This window comes from Cebus imitator, unplaced genomic scaffold, assembly GCF_001604975.1.
Source record: "Cebus imitator isolate Cc_AM_T3 unplaced genomic scaffold, Cebus_imitator-1.0 Scaffold24, whole genome shotgun sequence".
Taxonomy (NCBI): domain Eukaryota; kingdom Metazoa; phylum Chordata; class Mammalia; order Primates; family Cebidae; genus Cebus; species Cebus imitator.
Window position 1 is genome coordinate 1,817,424 of NW_016107339.1, and position 19,680 is coordinate 1,837,103.

The following is a 19,680-nucleotide window of genomic DNA, read 5'->3' on the forward strand; positions in this document are numbered from 1 at the left end:
AAAAAAAAAAAAAAAATTAAAAAATTAAAAAATTAAAAAAAAGATAAAGCCTTTAGAACAATGCCTAGCCCTTATGAAATAATAAATATAATAATGAGCCATTATTTCAAATATTTAATTATTCTTCCCCATAATTCTTAATCAGTGAAAATTCTTCATGTAGAAGGAGAAAAACCCCAACTTTCTGAAAAAAAATAATTATGGGAAAATACTCAGCAGTATATGAAAGCAAGCTATCATTGGATCATCACTTTCTAATCCTTCAGATTTCATGTATTACGTTTAATGTACGATATAAAGCTCAATGAAAATAAAGTAATATCTCAATCATTAACTATTGTTTAGGAAGTTCTTAAACTGTTGAGAGATAATTTTTAAGGTGAATAATTACACTGACTTCTGATGACTGAGAGTTACTTTATCAATATGTTTATACTTCATATATAGATTTTTAAAAAACTTGACGTTCAACATAATTACACTGTGATGTGTTAAAACCAATATACTACGACATATTTTAAAATTATATCAAAAATTTGGCAGATTACTAATCAATAACCAAGAATCTCCCCAATTAAATTACAATAAACTGCACAGCAAAACAACTGCTAATCCAGATAATAGAAAATAGACATGGAAGATATATAATAAGCATTTGGGGGATATGGAATTTATCCCATGAGTGTTGTAAAGAGCTCATAATTTAACAGTGCGAAAGCCCAAGCGTGTTATGAGGGTCTTTTCTCAAAAGTGACATTAATTGCACATCCCACAGATGCCTATTATGTACTCTATTTATATCAAAGTATGAAATGTAGCAAAAAATTTACAGATTCAATATATTTAAAGGTGATAATAAAAGTTATTCTAACTTACCCAAACTGTTAAACTTAAATTTTAGTCTCTTTATAAAAAAAGAATATTGTAGTATTGAATCTCTATATAAATCTGCTCTAATTTAGTCTTTTGAATTCACAACATGATGTGTGATCAGTGATAGAATCATAACACAAATATTTTAGATGCTTTTGCACAAACATAATTCCCAAGTGATAAAATCACAAAACAATCTTACGCTCATACTAACAAATAGCACAAAAATGACTTTAAAAAACTGCCTTGGAAAGCTGGAAATGATGCAGTTAATATTTTACTTTGGAAATTGGTCAGTATGTATTAACAGGTTTATAGAACCTGATTTTTTAAAGTCCAATACCAATCAATAATTGGCAAACAAAAGACAACTCAAGATGTTTATTAGGCTGGGCACGGTGGCTCACACCTGTAATCTCAGCACTTTGGGAAGCCCAGGTGGGCAAATCACTGGAGGTCAGGAGTTTGAACAACCAGCCTGTCCAACGTAGTGAAAACCCATCTCTACTGAAAATACAAAAATTAGTCAGGTGTGGTGGTAGGCACCTATTATCTTAGCTACTCAGATGGCTGAGGCAGGAGGACTGCTTGAACCCAGGAGGCAGAAGCTGCAGTGAGTCAAGATTGTGCCACCGCACACCAGCCTGGGCAAGAGAGCAAAACTCCAGCTCAAAAAAAAAAAAAAAAAAAGATGTTAATTGTTTATTTGAATTATAGTAAGAGAAACTTCATTCTATGTGCAACAGAAGGAATTTTCATAAAATTAATGAAAAACACAGTATAAGTTACCTTTAGGATATATTATTTTATAAAATCATTTATGTTGAACATTTAATTGCAGATTAATTTTACTTAACCTAAAATACAGGCAGTAAATTAACATTTGCAAACAAAAAAATGTTTAAGTATCCAGAAGATAATACAGCTAAATATATAAATAACATTAAATAAAGCAACTATTACATACTATTCAAGATTTCATATGGACTTATATGTCAAGATAAATGTCATCAATTTATGTAATATTAAGATAATCCAATATAAAATAAGATTACCCAATTTTAGTGCAATTAGTATTTTCATACTTGATTCATTAACTCTAATTTTGTTAAGTACATGTATTAGCAAAATGTAGCAAAATGTAGCAAACGTGGATACTTATGGCACATCTCCCACCTTAGGAGATATTAACATATATTCTCTTGGAAGAACTGGTTTTAAAAATAATTGCAAAATTTTTCTTAATGACAATTATGACCATAATACAGACTAGATTTAAGTAATTTGATGCCCCATGCAACTGTTAAAAATTTTGACTAGAATCAGGAATCTAGACTCTACATGGGGATTAATTTAATCTTACTAACACTTTTCCCCCATATAAGTATATATTTATGATTTACTCCTCTTTCCATATGAGCTGTTGGTACTGATAACATTTGCCATTGACTCATTCATTATTAACAGTTTTGCTATAATTTCTAATAGTTTACTTTTATTTTTATTTTCTATTTTTTAATTTAAACATTTTTCACTTTTACTGTAAATTATAATTTTCTTAAATTATTTTACAAGAAAGTATTTGTTTTGTTTGAAAACCAAAATTCTATAAAATATCTGGCATGTAGAAGCACACTTTAGATGACACAACTATGAATTATTATGTAATCTGAGAAAGCAGTTTCATAAACTAAAAATGGATTGTTTTACATCTGCCCCTTGGTGATATTTACTCAAACCACTGACTATATTTTCAAGTATTAATTTTGAATGTAAAACTCAATTAACAACTTTCTTACAATAGACATAAACAGCACAGCAATTAATTGGATTAATGTATTTGTGTGAATCAGAACAAGATATTTTAATTCATTTCTATGAAATACAAAACTACAGTATTTATTAAATTCTAGAACATAAGATTACTGTGCCAAACTATATGATCATTTATAAAAATGTACTCCCAACTTCTATAGCATCACTTTAGAAAGCACTGGTCCAAAAGACAGTTATTTTAAGTTTCCAGGTAAGAGAAGTACATAGACTTTAGGGAAAAGAAAAAAGAAAGTCAGAGTTGGAAGGGCCAATGATTTACACAGGACATCTTATTCACATAGCCATGATATTCTAATTAAGTAATGGTAATGACAAATACTGATAATAAAAACATGTCAAAACATATATTAAATGTATACTATACACTGAGCACTACGCTTTTTGTATATTATGATTTCATTCTCACAGGCACCCTATGAAGCAGGTACCATTATTTTTAATTTCCATTTCCCAGATGAAAAAACAAAGGCTGTTTTACTCCAGGGGCTATGCTTCTAATGGCAGTATTATTATTATCATTATTGTTATTGTTATTACTGGAGATGGGGGTCTTGCTATGTTGCCCAGGCTGGACTTGAACTCCTGGGCTCAAGCAATCCTCCTGCCTCAGACTCCTGAGTAGGGTGGGATTACAGGCATGTGCTACCATGCTTGGCTTATAGTATTTTTTGACCTAAGGTTTCTAACAGTCATTAACAGAAAATATACAGATAGTTAGTACAGATGGCAGTACAGCTTAGGGATATAAGAAAATTAAAACACTTTGGCCTTTCATGTGCTCCAAAAAAAGTAGTAAAACCAAATTAATATGTGAAATAGGTAAATACAATCCTTGCACTATAAAATGTAATACGGGCCAACTAAGACCATGAGTGATCTATCCTTCAAAGATTAAAAAATACATATTTAAAAAAATAATATTAATGCGATTCTATTAAAAATAATGAGCTAGGCCGGGCACAGTGGCTCACGCCTGTAATCCCAGCACTTTGGGAGGCCGAGGCGGGTGGATCACGAGGTCAAGAGATCCAAGACCATCCTGGTCAACATGGTGAAACCCCGTCTCTACTAAAAATACGAAAAAACAGCTGGGCATGGTGGCGCGTGCCTGTAATCCCAGCTACTCAGGAGGCTGAGGCAGGAGAATTGCCTGAACCCAGGAGGCGGAGGTTGCGGTGAGCCGAGATCACGCCATTGCACTCCAGCCAGGGTAACAAGAGCGAAACTCTGTCCCAAAAAAAAAAAAAAATTGAGCTAAATGAGGCAACTATGATTATTATTAAGTCCTGGTATTTTCGGTATTGCTGATAAGGTTGGAAAGATTAAGAGCAATTATGCCATGGATCATGTAATTTTAATGGGAAGGTACTGATCAAGATGTCAAAGCAATTCTATAAATTATTATGATAAAGGTAAAACTAACCCCTGAAACTAACTGAAGGAAACTAACGCCTGAAAATAAAACAGAAACACCCTGGTTATAAACGATTGCACCCAAGCCTATACCATCACCACTGCAACATAAAGCAACAGTTTTGGCAAAAAGGCAAAAAAATTATAAAGCATTTCAAAGAAATGATAAAGATGTTCAACATCAATTTCTTTCCCTAATATTTAAAACCAATTTCTGGACCTTAGCAAGAAATTTCTGAGGGTGTAAAATGTGCTTTTGTATTTGAGTATATCAATTCTTTGACTGTACAGTGGAGAGGAATATAAAATTTAACTCCGGACCTTATTACTAGCTATTTCAAAATAAATTTTTATGTCTAATCACAAACATATTAAAGTGTGCATAGCAATTCATTAATAACCTGCATTGCTCCCAATACCACATGTCTCATGCAATTTTCTCATTTCCACTGGGAATAATGAAGCTGCTCTCAATGATGAAGTCAAGATAACAGAAAGGAAAACAGGCAGCATTAAAACAGAAAAGCAGAGTTCTTCAGTTACAGTTCAGGGCTTTCTGAGAAGAGAAACAGCTCAAAGTTATTATTTGTGAAAGACAATGTGTAAAATGAGAACATAAATAACATACTCATTTATTCTCTTTTCTGGGTTAAATAAACAGCCTCTGCTTTAGGTGATTTTTTTGAGATGCTTTGCAATTCAAATAATAAATTCACATTTACTGAGCATCTACTATGTACACTTCAATAAAAAACTGTCTCAATTTTGCATGTTCTGCCTAATGGAGAGTTAAGCTTTACATAAAATATCTACCAAGAAACTGCCTAGCACTAGATATAAATGTTCTATTATTTAAATATAAAGAACGCTTTTGTCTATAGCTCTACATAGATAATTCATATTTACTAAAATCGTATTTTTCTAATTTGCACACCCACTTTATAAGCCACTGAAAACACACACGAACACATGCACACATCCCTAAGGAGTGACCATCTCCCTGTTCTGCTATGACATGTTACAGAAGTTATATAGCTGAAGAAAATACATAATGGTCTCTGAGAGAGGTATCTATCTTACTTACAGGAATCTACCTCTCAGGGTAGAGCAAACGATGATATAATAAAAAGAACACGAACATCTTAATAGTATTGTTAGGATTTGGGGCTAGCTCTATGCATGTATGACTCATGCAACTTCTTGGAATGTAATCTGAGAAAGCTGTTTAATGATTTGCTGTTACCAGCTTGAAATTCTTACTAATTTTTTCAAAAGGGCCCTACATCTTTCTTTTGGACTTGGCTCTGCAAATTATGTAGCCAATCCTAAATAATTATGGTTTTGAGTTATGATTTCACTGGGCAATACATGTAAACTAAATCTGAGCCTCAGCTTCTTCATCTCTAATAGAGGAATAATATCCAATTTACAGGGTTGGTATTACAGGGAGTATTAGATGAGATACCATACACAGGTGAAAGTAATAAACATTGAGCATGCAAACAGAAACACAAAAGAGATGTGAAATAAAATGGAGCTGGAACAGTTGCTATTTTCACTTTTAAGGATCCGAGACACATAGAAACTAACATATCACTAGAAACTACTATATAATTAGATGTAATTGCAATTTAAACTTTAGGCTAGGCGCAATGGCTCATACCTGTAATCCCAGCCCTTTGGGAGGCAGAGGCAAGCTCAGGAGTTCAGAGGGAGCTCGGCCAACATGGTGAAACCCCATCTACCAAAAATATAAAACTTAGCAGGGCGCGGTGGCATGTGTCTGTGGTATCAGCTACTTGGTAGACAGAGGTGGGAGATTCACTTGAGGCCAAGGGGCAGAGGTTGCAGTGAGCCAAGATCATACCACTGCACTCTGGCATAGGTGAAAGATTGAGACTTTGTCACAAAAAAAAAAAAAAAACAAAAACCCCACCAAAAAACAAACAAAATTTTAATACTTACAATCCATATATCTGTGGTGCAATTTCTAGTCTGTTTAAGTGCATGTAAAGCTCAATATCATGCTTCTTCAATAGATGATCCTGGATCTGGTTGACTTTAGTAACAATAGCAATTGTTGGCCCTAAATCTTGTGGTCTAGCAAAGGGAATAGGAGTCATCAGTGTTTCTCTCCCCTAAAAACAGAAAAATTGAACATGTATTATTTAAATATGAAATAAATATATGAATGTCATTCTTTATCCGTGACAGTTTAAACAAGGAGCCTTATTTTCTGCCTACCATTCATTCTTAAAAAAAGGTGATAGCACCATGAAAGAATTAAAACAGGATGATGATAAAGGGATTCACTAGAAATGCTTTTTAGGAACATATTTATTCATTCGTATATGCAAGTAATTAACATGAAAGATCAAAAGTCACATCTATTACATTCCTTGATAAAATCAATGTCTTTCTTTGTGTTGTCTTAGCCACTTTTATAAAGCTGACTCAGTAATATCAATACAATTAGGTAAAACTAAGAACTGATAACCCTCACAGTTTAGTCACTGAGTTTCTCATATACTGTGACTCAGTTATAAAATACAAAAATACAAAATGACCACTATAAGAAATGATCAGTGTTTATATGTGTTCAAATACTCTGCTCAAAATTTTGACATTCATGTAAGTCTATGACTTCACCACATCACTTGCCAAGAACAAAAGGTTATCATTCCAAGAATATAGTTTGCCAAATATGCATACAGTAGCTTTTACCTTCAGCAACCCTTTTAGAATATAATATGTTGGTATATGAAGAAACACTTTATTACCTAGTATAGGGGTCAACAAACTTACCCTGTAAAGAGCCAGAGAGTAAATATTTTACGCTTTACAAGTCATACAGTCTGTGCTGCAATTCTGCCACTGTAATGACCATGCAGCCACAGACAAGAAAACACATAGAAATGGCTGGGTTCCTAAACATTTTATTTAAGGGCATGGAAACTTAAATTTCATATTTTTTTCACGTTACAAAATACTATTCATCTTTTGATAGTTTTCTAACCATTTAAAAATGTAAAAACCATTCTTAACTCTTAAGATGTACAAAAACAGACGGTAGGCCAAATTTGGCCTACAGGCAGTAGGATGCCAACCTCTGAGCTGGCCAAAGGCATGAAAAATATCAACTGCTTATTTCATTTTTTAAGAATTGGAATCAAGTGACTGAGTAATAACGATTTCTAACCAGAATGCAATCAATTATACCAATACAAAAGAAATGAAACATACTAGAAACAATATGCCAAATATCTTTAACAGTGTCCATAGCCAGAAGTATTTGTGATTTTTCCAATACTATGTAATATAATGAGACAACCATAATGATCACTAAGATAGCATGTAGGTTAGTTTAAAAATATAGTTAACTCAGCAATTCCACTCCCAGGTATGCAATAAGAGAAATGAAAACATGTTCATACAAATCTTGTATATAAATGTTCAAAGTTATTCACAATAGCCAAAAGTGAAAATAGCCCAAATGTCCATCGACTGATGTATGGACAAACAAAATGTGGTATATCTAATATAATGCAATATTATTCAGGCATAAAAAGAAATTAAATACTGGTAAATGCCACAACATGAACACTGAAAATATTATGCTAAGTGAAAGGAGTCAGTCATAAAAGGCAGTATGTTATGATTCCACTTATTATGAAATATCAGAATCAGTAAGTCCATAGAGCCAGAAAGTATATTAGTGATGTCAGGGCCTGCAGGAATAGGGAAATGGAGACCGACTGGTAATGGACATGGAGTTTCCTTTTTGGGTGACCAAAAAATGTTTTGGAATTAGAGAGCAAGGACGTTTGCCTCACCCTGTAAAAGTTTAATAGGTCCATGTTATGCTTTGTGAATTATATAAAAATTAAAAATATAGTTAAGAATAAGAGAAATTAAGAGTAAAGGATATTGATGTTAAATTCATGAATTCAATAGCAACACACTGGTAAAAGCAAAACAACCTATTTGATACAGGTTTCACCTATGCATTTCCATAACAATGTGTATACCAACTCACTAGGGTAGCAAGAGAAAGATTATAATAATTTTATAACTAAGCACTGATGCTGCTTAATATATACACACATAATGCATTTATATGAAAATTTTATATTGCCTTTGTGTATCTGCCAGTATGATTAGAAATATACTTAGATCCCCAGGCTCAATCTTATTCCATAGGTAATTTCATTTGGTTATAGCAATAATAATGGCTATGTACTATACTTTGGTTACATCTTGTTATTTACTGAAAGCATTTGCTCCATTGAATATACTAAAAAGATCGGTACTGTATGATTTACCTTTTGACCATCATGCTCAAAAGTTGAAAACCAAGGTTCAGCAGTTTCCATAAGTTGTGAGAACATTGCACTAAAAATAAAACAAAGTAACATGTTATGTTAAACTTTCATTAAAATAACAATGGTATAAAAAAATAAAACAAACAATGTTTTTGTACTTACTAGGCATCATGTTCCAGATACTCAGGGTTCAAGAGAGTTTTCATTTCCTCACTTAAAAAAGCAATACAAGCAATCAAAATGTGTAATTTTTAAATAATTAAAGTAGATGTAGAGTTTCCCTTATTCTACACCGATAACTTTCATATCATGTGCAAATGAAAAAAAAAATTCGCCTTTTTATAAGAGCAATGCCATTAACAAATTATATGCTTTCTTTCTATAAAGATCAAAAACAAATTAGCTGCCTTGTCTATGCCACAATGAACTATCTAATTATTCCAAATAACAAATATACAATGTGACAATATATTCCTTGACTATGATTCATCTAGAATAATCAATCAATCCACAATCTATCACCTGTCCAAAACAACAAAAATACAGTTACTGGTCAAATATGCAATATCAAAACATTGATTTATTTTCTTTAACTTTTATTTTCATTTTAACATCAATTTATCAGTGAGAACACCTCTTAAGCATTTATTTTACTTTTTACAGACTGAATCAGTTGAAGAAGCATGTCCAACTCATTTAAAAGCTATTTTCAATCACCTATACTTTCTTGTAAATTATATTCTACATGCGCATTTTTTAAAAAGCTCCAATCTGAAGCATACATTCACGTTTTTAAAAAAACTGGCATTAAAACAGGATCTTAATACTAACTTCATGTTTATATTTTAGAATAACTGAAGTGAAAGCAATTAACATTTGGTTATACTCTTGTCAAGATCAAAAAACTCAGTAAAATTAACAAAGCTTCAAAGAAACTTGAAAATACTAACCTATAAACTAGTAGACAAAAGTTAATTTAACAAAGGCCTGAACATATGCTCAGTAAAATGGATGGCTATATTTGATTAATAAAGATCTTATAGTCAGATATGTGAAATGTTAACTTCAAGTTTTCTGTTTACTGCATACAGATGGGCTGGCCTGATGAACACTCTTGGACACAGCCTTACATTCCTAGAGTCCTACATTTCCAAAATTATTTTCTGAAGGCCCGTAAGTTGGGGTTTCTTAAGGTAGAAAAGTGAATTCTAACAATTAGCCCAAGTTAAATCCAATTACAAAAGTTAGTTGCAGGAAAGAATAAATGAATATATCTTAAAAATGTGAGAAGCAATCTTGTTTATTTACATACTGAGGTTTTTTGTGTGGCTCTGCTCTCCCTTACTTGTGTATTAAGCTGAGTCATACCTGGTGAGGAGAAATAATCTCATAAAGTCTTACTCAGCCTGGAGTGAAAAATGGATCATTAGAGGATGATATATATGAATATTATCAATCATTAACGCTTTTGTGATTAATACAAAAATTTTCAATTCTTGATCCATTCGTTTTATGTCTTCTTTTGATAAAGAATCAAAATTTTCAAAGACATTTATGATTCCAAATTTGCCCCATAGCTAAACTGGCCTTACAACTATTATGTAGAATTAACAATTAACCACATGAAACACAATCAAATGTTTACAACCTATACAACTTCTAAGTATCTTCCACTGAAAAGATTTTCAGGTTTTAAAAACAAAGGTTACAGTGGGGGCTAAAAAACAGATGGAGCTTATATTAAAAAAACAAAACAAAACAAAAAAACAAACTTGCCTGGGCTGTGCAGACTCACTGGCATGTAGAAAAGCTTGGTGGTCACAATGAAGGACAAAGACTATAGGTGCTAACAGCTCATGCATGCCCTGAAATAAAAGAGACAGAAAAATAAAGAGAGGATATTCAGAGTCCATTACTGGACAGTATAACCTCAGTTAAATACTTCTTCAAACCAATCCCCACTACCAAAATTTCCACATTATACAGAAAGACATAAAAATGGAAAGCTACAAGATGGGATTTTTATCTACTTTTAGAATTTGATTCTAATTCAACCACAGCAGGTATTCTTCTTTAAAACATGGAGAGCAGTTCCCTTTTAAATGACATGACAAACAATAAATTGGCATGGTAGACAACCTTGCACCTGTCAGTTGCTTCAAGATCTGCACTCATAAATATGAATTTCCTTTATGCAAATTATAATCATGAGCTACAGTGTTAAGATCTTCAGTAAGAAGGGCAACTAAGAACTGTAGACCTAAGGAAATTACATCCAATGTTTTCATTATATAATGGCTCAAAATTAGGATGTCTGTAGATTTAGGAAGCGCTGATGTCAGCTAGCTAGAAATGTTGGATAATAAAAGAAACAACCTTAAGAAGGTATGACAGAAAATAAACTTGTTAAAATAAGATTTAACATGTTTAATCAGAAAACTACCATAAGTTTTTCCTGTCTACTTCAACTATAAGGTTAATTTTAATTTATTTAACGATTTCATCAACATTATTTTCCTCCTTATGTTGGGTTTCACCAAGAATAGGTATATACACAAAAAGGTATATTATTAGTTACTAAGCTGTGCTGAAAAGGGTACTATAAAAGTCCACTACTGATCCATTAAAGTGGTGACATACGGTATTCCACATTATGGCTACCTTTGCTAATGAGATTTCTTTCCCCCTTAAGTGTCAAAAAACATGTTTCAGCAAGTTAAAATAGATTATAATCTTTCCTGTCTCATAAAGTGAGCAAATTACTACTTCCCTTTTGCCTAGTAACTACAGATGCTCTTTTTTAAGAAGACAAGACAAAATACCACTTTTAGAGGAAATAAAAATGTGAAAGCAGAGGAGATAAATCTTTTGCTGGTAGAATCAGAGAACACTTCCTACAATGGACAGTTACAAAGTCCTCTGCACAGTCTAGTAGTGTTGTACTATTCTTAGAAAGCCAATTGTTATCACAAAGATAATATACAAGTTAACATTTTTAGATTTCACATATAAGTTATTGCTAGCCTTGAATTAAAATGATTTAGTTATATTTTTACAAAACAATATAAGATTCATTGACAATTTACTTGTGATTTAGGACAAATTACCACATCTTGTTTCAGTCTTTATGGATAACCATCTCCTTATTAAACAAACCTTGAAAAAAAATCTTTCAGATAACATGTTAGACACCTAAAAAAAAATGACATTAAACATTGCTAACTCTGCTTTAAAAATCATGAGGGGTTTATTCTCTTGGAATAGTCTCAAGTTAGTCCAAAAACAAAGTGCCATAATTTTAACCATTAAAATAATAAATAAGAATTGTATTAATAAAAAAAGTATGGAAAAGCAAAAACAAAAATTAAAAAAAAAAAAGATAAAGGGAGAGAGGGAGGCTAGCCAAAAAACAAAACGTAAGAAATAAATTTAAAACTCCAATAGATATCCTTGCAGTGCCTATTTCGCCTATTTTTTTGCCTATTTCGGATGATTTCTTCAGGATTAAAGTTCTTAGAAGTAGAATTTCAAGGTAAAGGGATAAAAATATGTGTTAAAGTCTGGTATGATGTATACCATGAAGCTGTCTCCAGAAAGACTTCCCTCAGTGAAGAATACATAAATCACTCTCTCACACATCTTCACCTTTATTCATAGTGTTTTAAAAAAATTTTGTCATGTTACACAGTTAAATTGTTACAATTCATTTAAATGCTAGCAAGACTGAACCCCAAAGTTTCATTGACTGTTTACTTAATAAGTTGTCCATTTTCTCCTGATAAAGTGTTTCCTTTCCTTGGTGATGTCTAGTAGTTCTATACCAATTAAAGATATTAACCCTTTGTAATTTTTGTTACAAACATTTTACCATGGTTATCATTAGTCTTACTTTTAATTTCTATGATTTATCTTATATCATACCCACATTATAAACTTTAGCCAATACCATAAATCATCCTTCATGTTTTCTATTCTGCTTTCATGACTATAAAGACCTTCCCCATGTTGAGATCAGGTAAGAACACAATTTCCTTTTTTCCTTCAGTTAATTCTTTGCTCAACTGATATAATTTTAATTTTTGCCATGAAAATAAGTATTTTTTCTCCAAAAGAATTATATCAATTTAATGAATAATCATTCCATCTTCAATGAGTTGAATAACCCGTCTTCCCCCAGAGTTCTGAAATGCTATCCTTAGTTAAAAAATGAACATTTAGCTGATGTTTTTTCCAGGCTTCTATTGTAATCCATTGGTTTGTAAATTATTAACAATAATTGTGCCATTATAAAGATTTGACCTTGAAAATATTCTACTATTTTCTATTTTCTGCTCCTTTTTTTCCCTCAAATTCATCTTGACTGTTATATTTTTTTTACTCCAGGCTGTTACATTATCATTTAGGTTACACAAAATGGTAAACAAAGCATTAAAATTTTTACTGGTATTGCATTAAAATCAACTTGAGGAGAATATTTTTAAGAACATCAGATTTTCTAATCCCAAAATTTGCAAAACTGTATAGTTCTTATTAGGTTTATCATGAGGTTTTCTTTCTTTGCTGTCAGTGGTGATGACCTTTTGAAAGAGTGTTTTCACCCACAATATATTTTATAATAAGTTATAGCTTATAAGAAAGAGTTCTCGTCTAAAGACATCTTCAGAACTGTAAATGTTCTCTTTCCTCTAGTTTCTCTGACACTGCTCTGTCTAGATTCTACATTTGTTCAAACATCATTAATCATTCACTTATTGCAAAAATTATAAATGCCTATATTTACTGTGACACAAAAGTGAATGAAGTGGGCAAGTTCCTAATTTTGATGGAGCTTGTAGTCTAGAGACAGAGGAACAAAATAATAAAATGAGCACAGAAATGACTGTAGAGTAGTCCCCCATTATGTGCAGGAGACATATTCTAAAACTTCCCAGTTGATGCCTAAAACTGTAAATAGTAGTGAAAACTACATAAACTAGGCTGTTTTTTTACATACACGTGTATGACAAAGGTATTAAGATTATGATTTAAAGATTATAAGTTAATCTTTATAAGATTAATTTTAACAACTAAGATTAACAACAATTAATAGTAAGAATAGAACGATTATAACAATGCAGTGTAACAATATTATGTGATTGTGGTCTCTCTCTCAAATTACTGTACTATATTCAACTATTTTTGGATGCTGGTTGGCCACAGGAAACTGAAACCTCATACAGTGAAACTGCAGGTAATGGTGAACTACTGTTTGCCCTAAGGATGTACTGTACCACAGGTAAGAATGGACACTGTACAACTGTGAGGGTGAGTGTGAGTATGTGTGTGTGCGTGTGCATGTGTGTATGTATACACACATCTAGATCCTACCACAGGCCCAGCACAAAGAAGGTACTCACTACATGTTGACTAAATGAAGGAAATATCTACCACTTAATATATCCACAGAGTAAAAACAATATTAAAAAAATAGCATTAAATCATATTTCAAATCAATAAATAAAGGTGTTCTTGGCAGGATGGAAATTAAGAGTCTTCTGAATACCACTAAAACTATTATACAAGTTCAATTTTGACTTTCATCTAAACTAGGGATTTTTTTTTCAAATACCTAAAAGAGATTTTTGATTTTGCTAACAATTCTAGATTAGTAAAACCTGCTTTACAAATGGCAATTACATATACATCTTTAAAAGAAAAGAGAAATACCAGAAATAATCATGAATTCAATATGCTATAAATTTGATAAAGCATAATAAAAAAAATTAGGTATTAACAGTATGCATCTGGTTCCCAAAATGTATATTTTGCTTCCACCTATATTGTCAGCATTTCTGCCTGCTTAAAAGCTTTTATCTCTGCTAGATTTTTAGTAGTCACTGCACTCCAAACTCATGCCAGTTGAAAATAAAGGTAACAAAGTTTTCTTCATCAACAGCCTGTAGGTTCACAAAATTGAACCTGTTCTTTTATCTGCCTGTGTTCATTTAGCCCACCAAGCAGTCTTTATTAAAGCTAAGGCATCAGGCAGTCAAAGTTCATTAATACCATTTATATAATCTCTGCAATTTCAATTAACTCAGCAAGACATTCTACTACATGATAACAGTCTCATTAATTCAATAAAATCCCATAACTATTAACAATATGGTCGATGTTAAACGGGGTGTCACCTAGTACAAAATAAGAGCTTTAACAGCTTGTGATGAAACTTAAGGTTTTTTCTTAAATTTGATCTGGCTAAATATTCAGTCCTTCTATAGCAAGGTATTATTTCTCTGTAAAAAATCTGTAAGATTTTAAACAGGGAGTAATTAAGTCTTTTAAAATGACACCCAGGAGTAAGCTAATAATATTTTCTTATTCAGTAATTGATAGGTTTTTGTCAAATAGATCAAGAATCTGATCTTCCATATTCCTGTGCAGTCTTCCATACAAATGCAGTGGGCCACATCCATCACAAATGGTGGATGGAATGCAGTTATTATGTTTTTTGTGCCTTGTCCACAGAACTTGTTTCCATTATTATAAGACTTTCTTAATCTATTTTTTCTTTCTCTAAAGAAAAATAAGAAAACAGATGTGTAATTTGGGATAACTTTATCCTGATTTGATTCACTATCATCAAGTCTTTTACTGTGGGGTATTTTCAAGTATTTAAAAGAGAAGAGGAAATAAGAAAGAGATAAGGTTCACAACAAAAGCCAATATAATGAAAAGAGAGCAGAAAAACAAAATCCTGGAACCTTTGATAAAGATTTAAGCTACTGAACTAATGTGGCAGAACCATTTATCCCAGACTTCATGTGAAGTGTGTTAACAACCTGCTTATAGTTTAAGCCATTTTGAATGAGGTCTTCTGCTATTTGTGTCCAAAAGAATTCCACACTAATATTTTTTTTTCCCAGTCTCCTTTTTGGGTTTGTTTTTAGTCTTTTGACTTTTTATCCGACTTGTACATGAGCCTACCTTTCTTGCAAGGGCCTTTCTTAGTCTGAGATTACACAAATTTTCTCCTAAATACTCTTCTAGTATTTTTATATACTTTTAGTTTTTATATTTATATTTTTACATCATCTGGAATTTATTCTCCAATAAATGTAATTTAATCATTTTTCCAAATGGAAAGCCAAATATAGCAAGTCAATATCCTTTCCCCCATTTTACCATATTCAGATACCATATATAATTGAACCTGTTTCTAGACTGTTTCACTGAGCAATGGTCAAGTCACATAATATTATCACATTAGTTTGATCACAGAACCTTTGAAGTTTTAATATCTACTGTTGCCATTCTCCCTTTCCCTCAAATTCTGTGGCAATTCCAACATATTTAATAATTAGTATAATGATAATAAAAATAACCACAGCTACGAACATGAACCTTTGCTTGGCACCAAATGTTAACTCTATAAAGTAATTACTATTATTGTCCTCATCTTACAGATAAAAAACTAAAGATTAAAAAAATTAAGTAAACTGTCTAAGATTGTGAAGTTAGTAAACGAGAAAGCTGAGATTCAAACAAAGGAATTTACACCCAGTGCTTTTAATCCCTAAATTATATTATGCCCTTTAAAATAACTGGAACATTTTTAGGCACTAAATTTAAAATAAGTATATCCAGTTTTTTAAAAAAACACATATCTCACTCAGGTTATCACTGGAATGACAACCCATTTAAACATTTAATTTGCAAAGAAGTAATATTTTTACTTAAAGTCTTCTCATCCAAAAACATGGCTATCATTTTTCTATTTATTCAATTCTTGCTGTATATCCTTTAATAACATTTATAGTCTTCTTTTCTCTCTCTTTTTTTTTTTTTTTTTTGAGACAGATCTCACTCTTTCACCCAGGCGAGAGTGCAGTGAATCAATCACAGCTCACTGTAGCCTCAAATTCCTGGGCTCAAGGGATCCTCCCACCTCAGTTTCCCAAGTATATGGGACTAGACATGCATACCACCATGCCCAGCTAATTTGGTGGGCTTTCTTTTTTTTTTGTAGAGACAGGATTTCACCATGTTGCCCAGGCTGGTTTCAAACTTCTGGGCTCAGGCAATCAGCTTGCCTCACCCCTACAAAGTGCTGGGATTATAGGTGTAAGCCACTGTACTTGGACTATAGTTTTCTTCATATAGCTTTGTATCTTTATTAATTTTTTTCTAGACATTTTATAGTTTTTGGTTGCCCTATAAATGCAATATATTTTTCATTTCCAATTCTAATAAGCTATTGTCAGCAGGTAATACAGAAAAATATTACTACTATTAAAAATAAGATAAAATTAGTTCCCTTGGGTATTCTATAAATACACAATAATTAAAAATGTACTTAGTATATTTGTAGTCTGATATGTTTTACTATCATTAAATCTAGTTTATTTCAAATTAAACACATTGCTTTTACCATAAGTGTTTTCTATTATTTAAATTTAAGTTCAGTGATACTGAATTAGATACACATTATAGCTTTTGATTACTAGAGAATTTAAAAATTAGCTTGAATTCTCACTTAATTTGCATTTGGAGAAATACATAAAAATATCCAATTGTGTATATTTTTATTAGAACACCACAAAGTCAAAAAATGTAAATACATCTGTATGTATTAAATAATTTATATTTCAATAAAATAAAACAATCCAATAATCATCTTTCTTTAGTAATGAGATGAGTCAAATAACAGGATCACAAAGAAAGTAAAAATGGATTTCAAAAAAATGAAACTTTCTGAAGTTCTCTTGATTATTTTTTACATGACTTGTCCTATATTTATAAATGCTATCCTTAAAAATAATATTTATACATACCACTCTGAAGCTTTATTACTAGATTGCCTTCAAAGATGCTGTTTATAAACAAGCTCCCAAAAGTTGAAAGCAAAGATTGAACACCTTATAGAAGACAATTTGGTGGAATGTCTTAAAATGGGGAAGCAGCATATGTGCTTCAATGAGCTTACTTTTCTCACCATGCAGCTGACAAGCAGCTCTCTGATTGCTTTAGCATTATGATACAACTTTGGATACAATAAAGGCTACATTATTGCTCTATCATTTGTCAAGCTTTATAGAAAAATCTGAGTCAATGGATGCCACCTGTAAGATATTTTCATTACCTGTTTATAAAGCAACTGCTCGTTTTCTCTAGCATAACAGAAAAGAACATCTGTAAGAATTTTTCTCACATTTTCTTGTTGGAAAAACTGCATTTCAGGAAACCTGGAAAAAGAAACACAAGATTGAAACTGACTAACACAGTTTCAAGAATCACCCTCAAATTCTCATCTCGAAGACGTGCCAAGGGCTGCTTCAGGTTTTAGAACAAGCTTGTGTTTGCCATGTAACTTATGCCTTTCATGGGGACTGAAAAAGAGGTGAGGAAAGGGGAAATAATTACATCCCAGAGGTAAATGACATGCTTCAACATATTCACATTTCAAATTTCTTCACATGCTTCATATACTTCATACATATGAGAATAGTTTTTAAGCAAAGTGAATTATATTCTACCTATCTGTGGATGGGGAGTTGCTTCGTTTCAGCCCATTGGTTTTTAAGATAAGAATGTGATTTTGTAAAAGTACCAATTTTTTTCCAAAAGAAAGACTGTCATTCTTTTACGTTGATATAAAATATTGACATTTCAGTTATTATGTATAACCACACTATCAGCTTTTCATCTGATTAAAATATAGACTTTAAAATATTTCTTTATAACACAATAAAACACCATAACTGCAAGAACCCAAAGAGAAAACCCACAGCAATGCAAAGACAAAGAAAGTATAAGGGCTGAGGGAATGTCATGTATTAGTAGTAGTCAACTGGGTTAATGACAGAGGGTTTGAGCAAGTATTTTCAGGAGAGGAGGAACATGGAACGTCAGTGGAAAAGGTAATCAAAACAGAAGCACAGAAAGCAATGGGTATTTCAAGAGTGCAGCATAACATGGTAATCATTAATCAGAATGAAAAGACAATTCCATGAATTACTGCCAGCTGGGAGCAGGACAGTGGGACAGAAGAAAAGGTGGAGCAAGGCTGGAAAAAGCTTTGAATGCTGAATTTCCAACTACGTAAACACAGCATAGTAAAGCTACATTTTTGAATAAGGAAGTGATAAAGAAAACAGTATTTTAATAATTCTACAGAGCAATAAACCTGAAAGAGTACAAAGGACATAAGAGTGCATTATAATAAAGTGAAATTTAGAAGTCCTAACTCCAAGTAGAATAGCCTGTGTTCAAATTCATGTTGCAGAATTTCCAGTTATGCAACCCTGAGCCAATGATTACTTAACTGCCTCATCTATTAAGTAGAGATAATAATACTGATCTTGTGATCAAGATGAGAACATGTGAGAGCACCAAGAACAGTGCCTGATAAGTAGTAGATATTCAGGGATAGAGGCCATTATTACAATAGTATTCGAGTAATGGTACTTTAGGAGATGAGATTACAATCAGGTGGCTTTGGAACTAAAAAATGAGGGAAAATGTGAGAGAGTAGAGAGGAAGACGACCTATAGCATGAAGGCACAGGACATTACTGAAACAGAAAAATACGCCTTAATGAGTCCTTTAAAGAGCAATAATGGCTGTTTTATATCATATTATAATGGTTTACTGCCTCCCATTTCTGGTGACCTCAGCTATTTTTATGCTGCATTCTGCTACTTTGTTGGTACCTTGGAATGTTATAACTTTCTATTCCAAGACAGCTTTTTGGGTGAACTATGCTAGAGATCTGTGAAGCAATCTTTTTTCTGGTCCTAATTTTTAAAATAGATTAAGGTCCATTTTACCTTCATGCATTCATTTGGCTTTTGCTTACAATTCCCTTTGATAGGTAACTGCCCAGACAGATTTTTTTTTTTAACCTTTTCTGTAGCAGCAAGAAAGCCTCTTTGCGGGGGGTGGGGGGCAGTAAACAACCTAAGGATCTGAGCAAGGTTGCCTCACATATTTGCATAAAGCTTAATGTGATGAGCTCCCAGGCAGTTCCTATCCAGGCATCAGAGTTCAAATAGGGGTGGCACAAGTAACTTCTAAAGAAGAGAAAAATTAACCTGAAGAGTAATCATATGTCAGAGAAGCCAAAGAAACTGCAGAATGATGCCAAATGCACTGAAGTAGGAAAGAAACACAAAAACTTTTAAAATGACTTTTCAGAACAAAAGAAAGTTGCTAAAGCCCTTAAAAAGTGAAATATCCCAAATTGAGGTAATCAGGA

At 32.2% G+C, this 19,680-nt stretch overlaps 1 protein-coding gene across 10 annotated transcripts in view; it reads right to left on the minus strand.

The window, feature by feature from the left end:
• Nucleotides 1-19,680, minus strand: part of TBC1D5 (TBC1 domain family member 5) — a 553,318-nt gene that overhangs the window by 199,031 nt on the left and 334,607 nt on the right. For all 10 annotated transcript variants that reach the window (XM_037736376.1, XM_017522211.2, XM_037736379.1 and 7 more), the window contains 5 exons: nt 17,566-17,668; nt 10,221-10,309; nt 8,607-8,657; nt 8,445-8,514; nt 6,088-6,260 (listed from right to left, as the gene is read on the minus strand). In XM_037736376.1, coding sequence (XP_037592304.1) covers nt 6,088-6,260; nt 8,445-8,514; nt 8,607-8,657; nt 10,221-10,309; nt 17,566-17,668 — 486 coding nt within the window. The remainder of the gene's footprint in view (nt 1-6,087; nt 6,261-8,444; nt 8,515-8,606; nt 8,658-10,220; nt 10,310-17,565; nt 17,669-19,680) is intronic.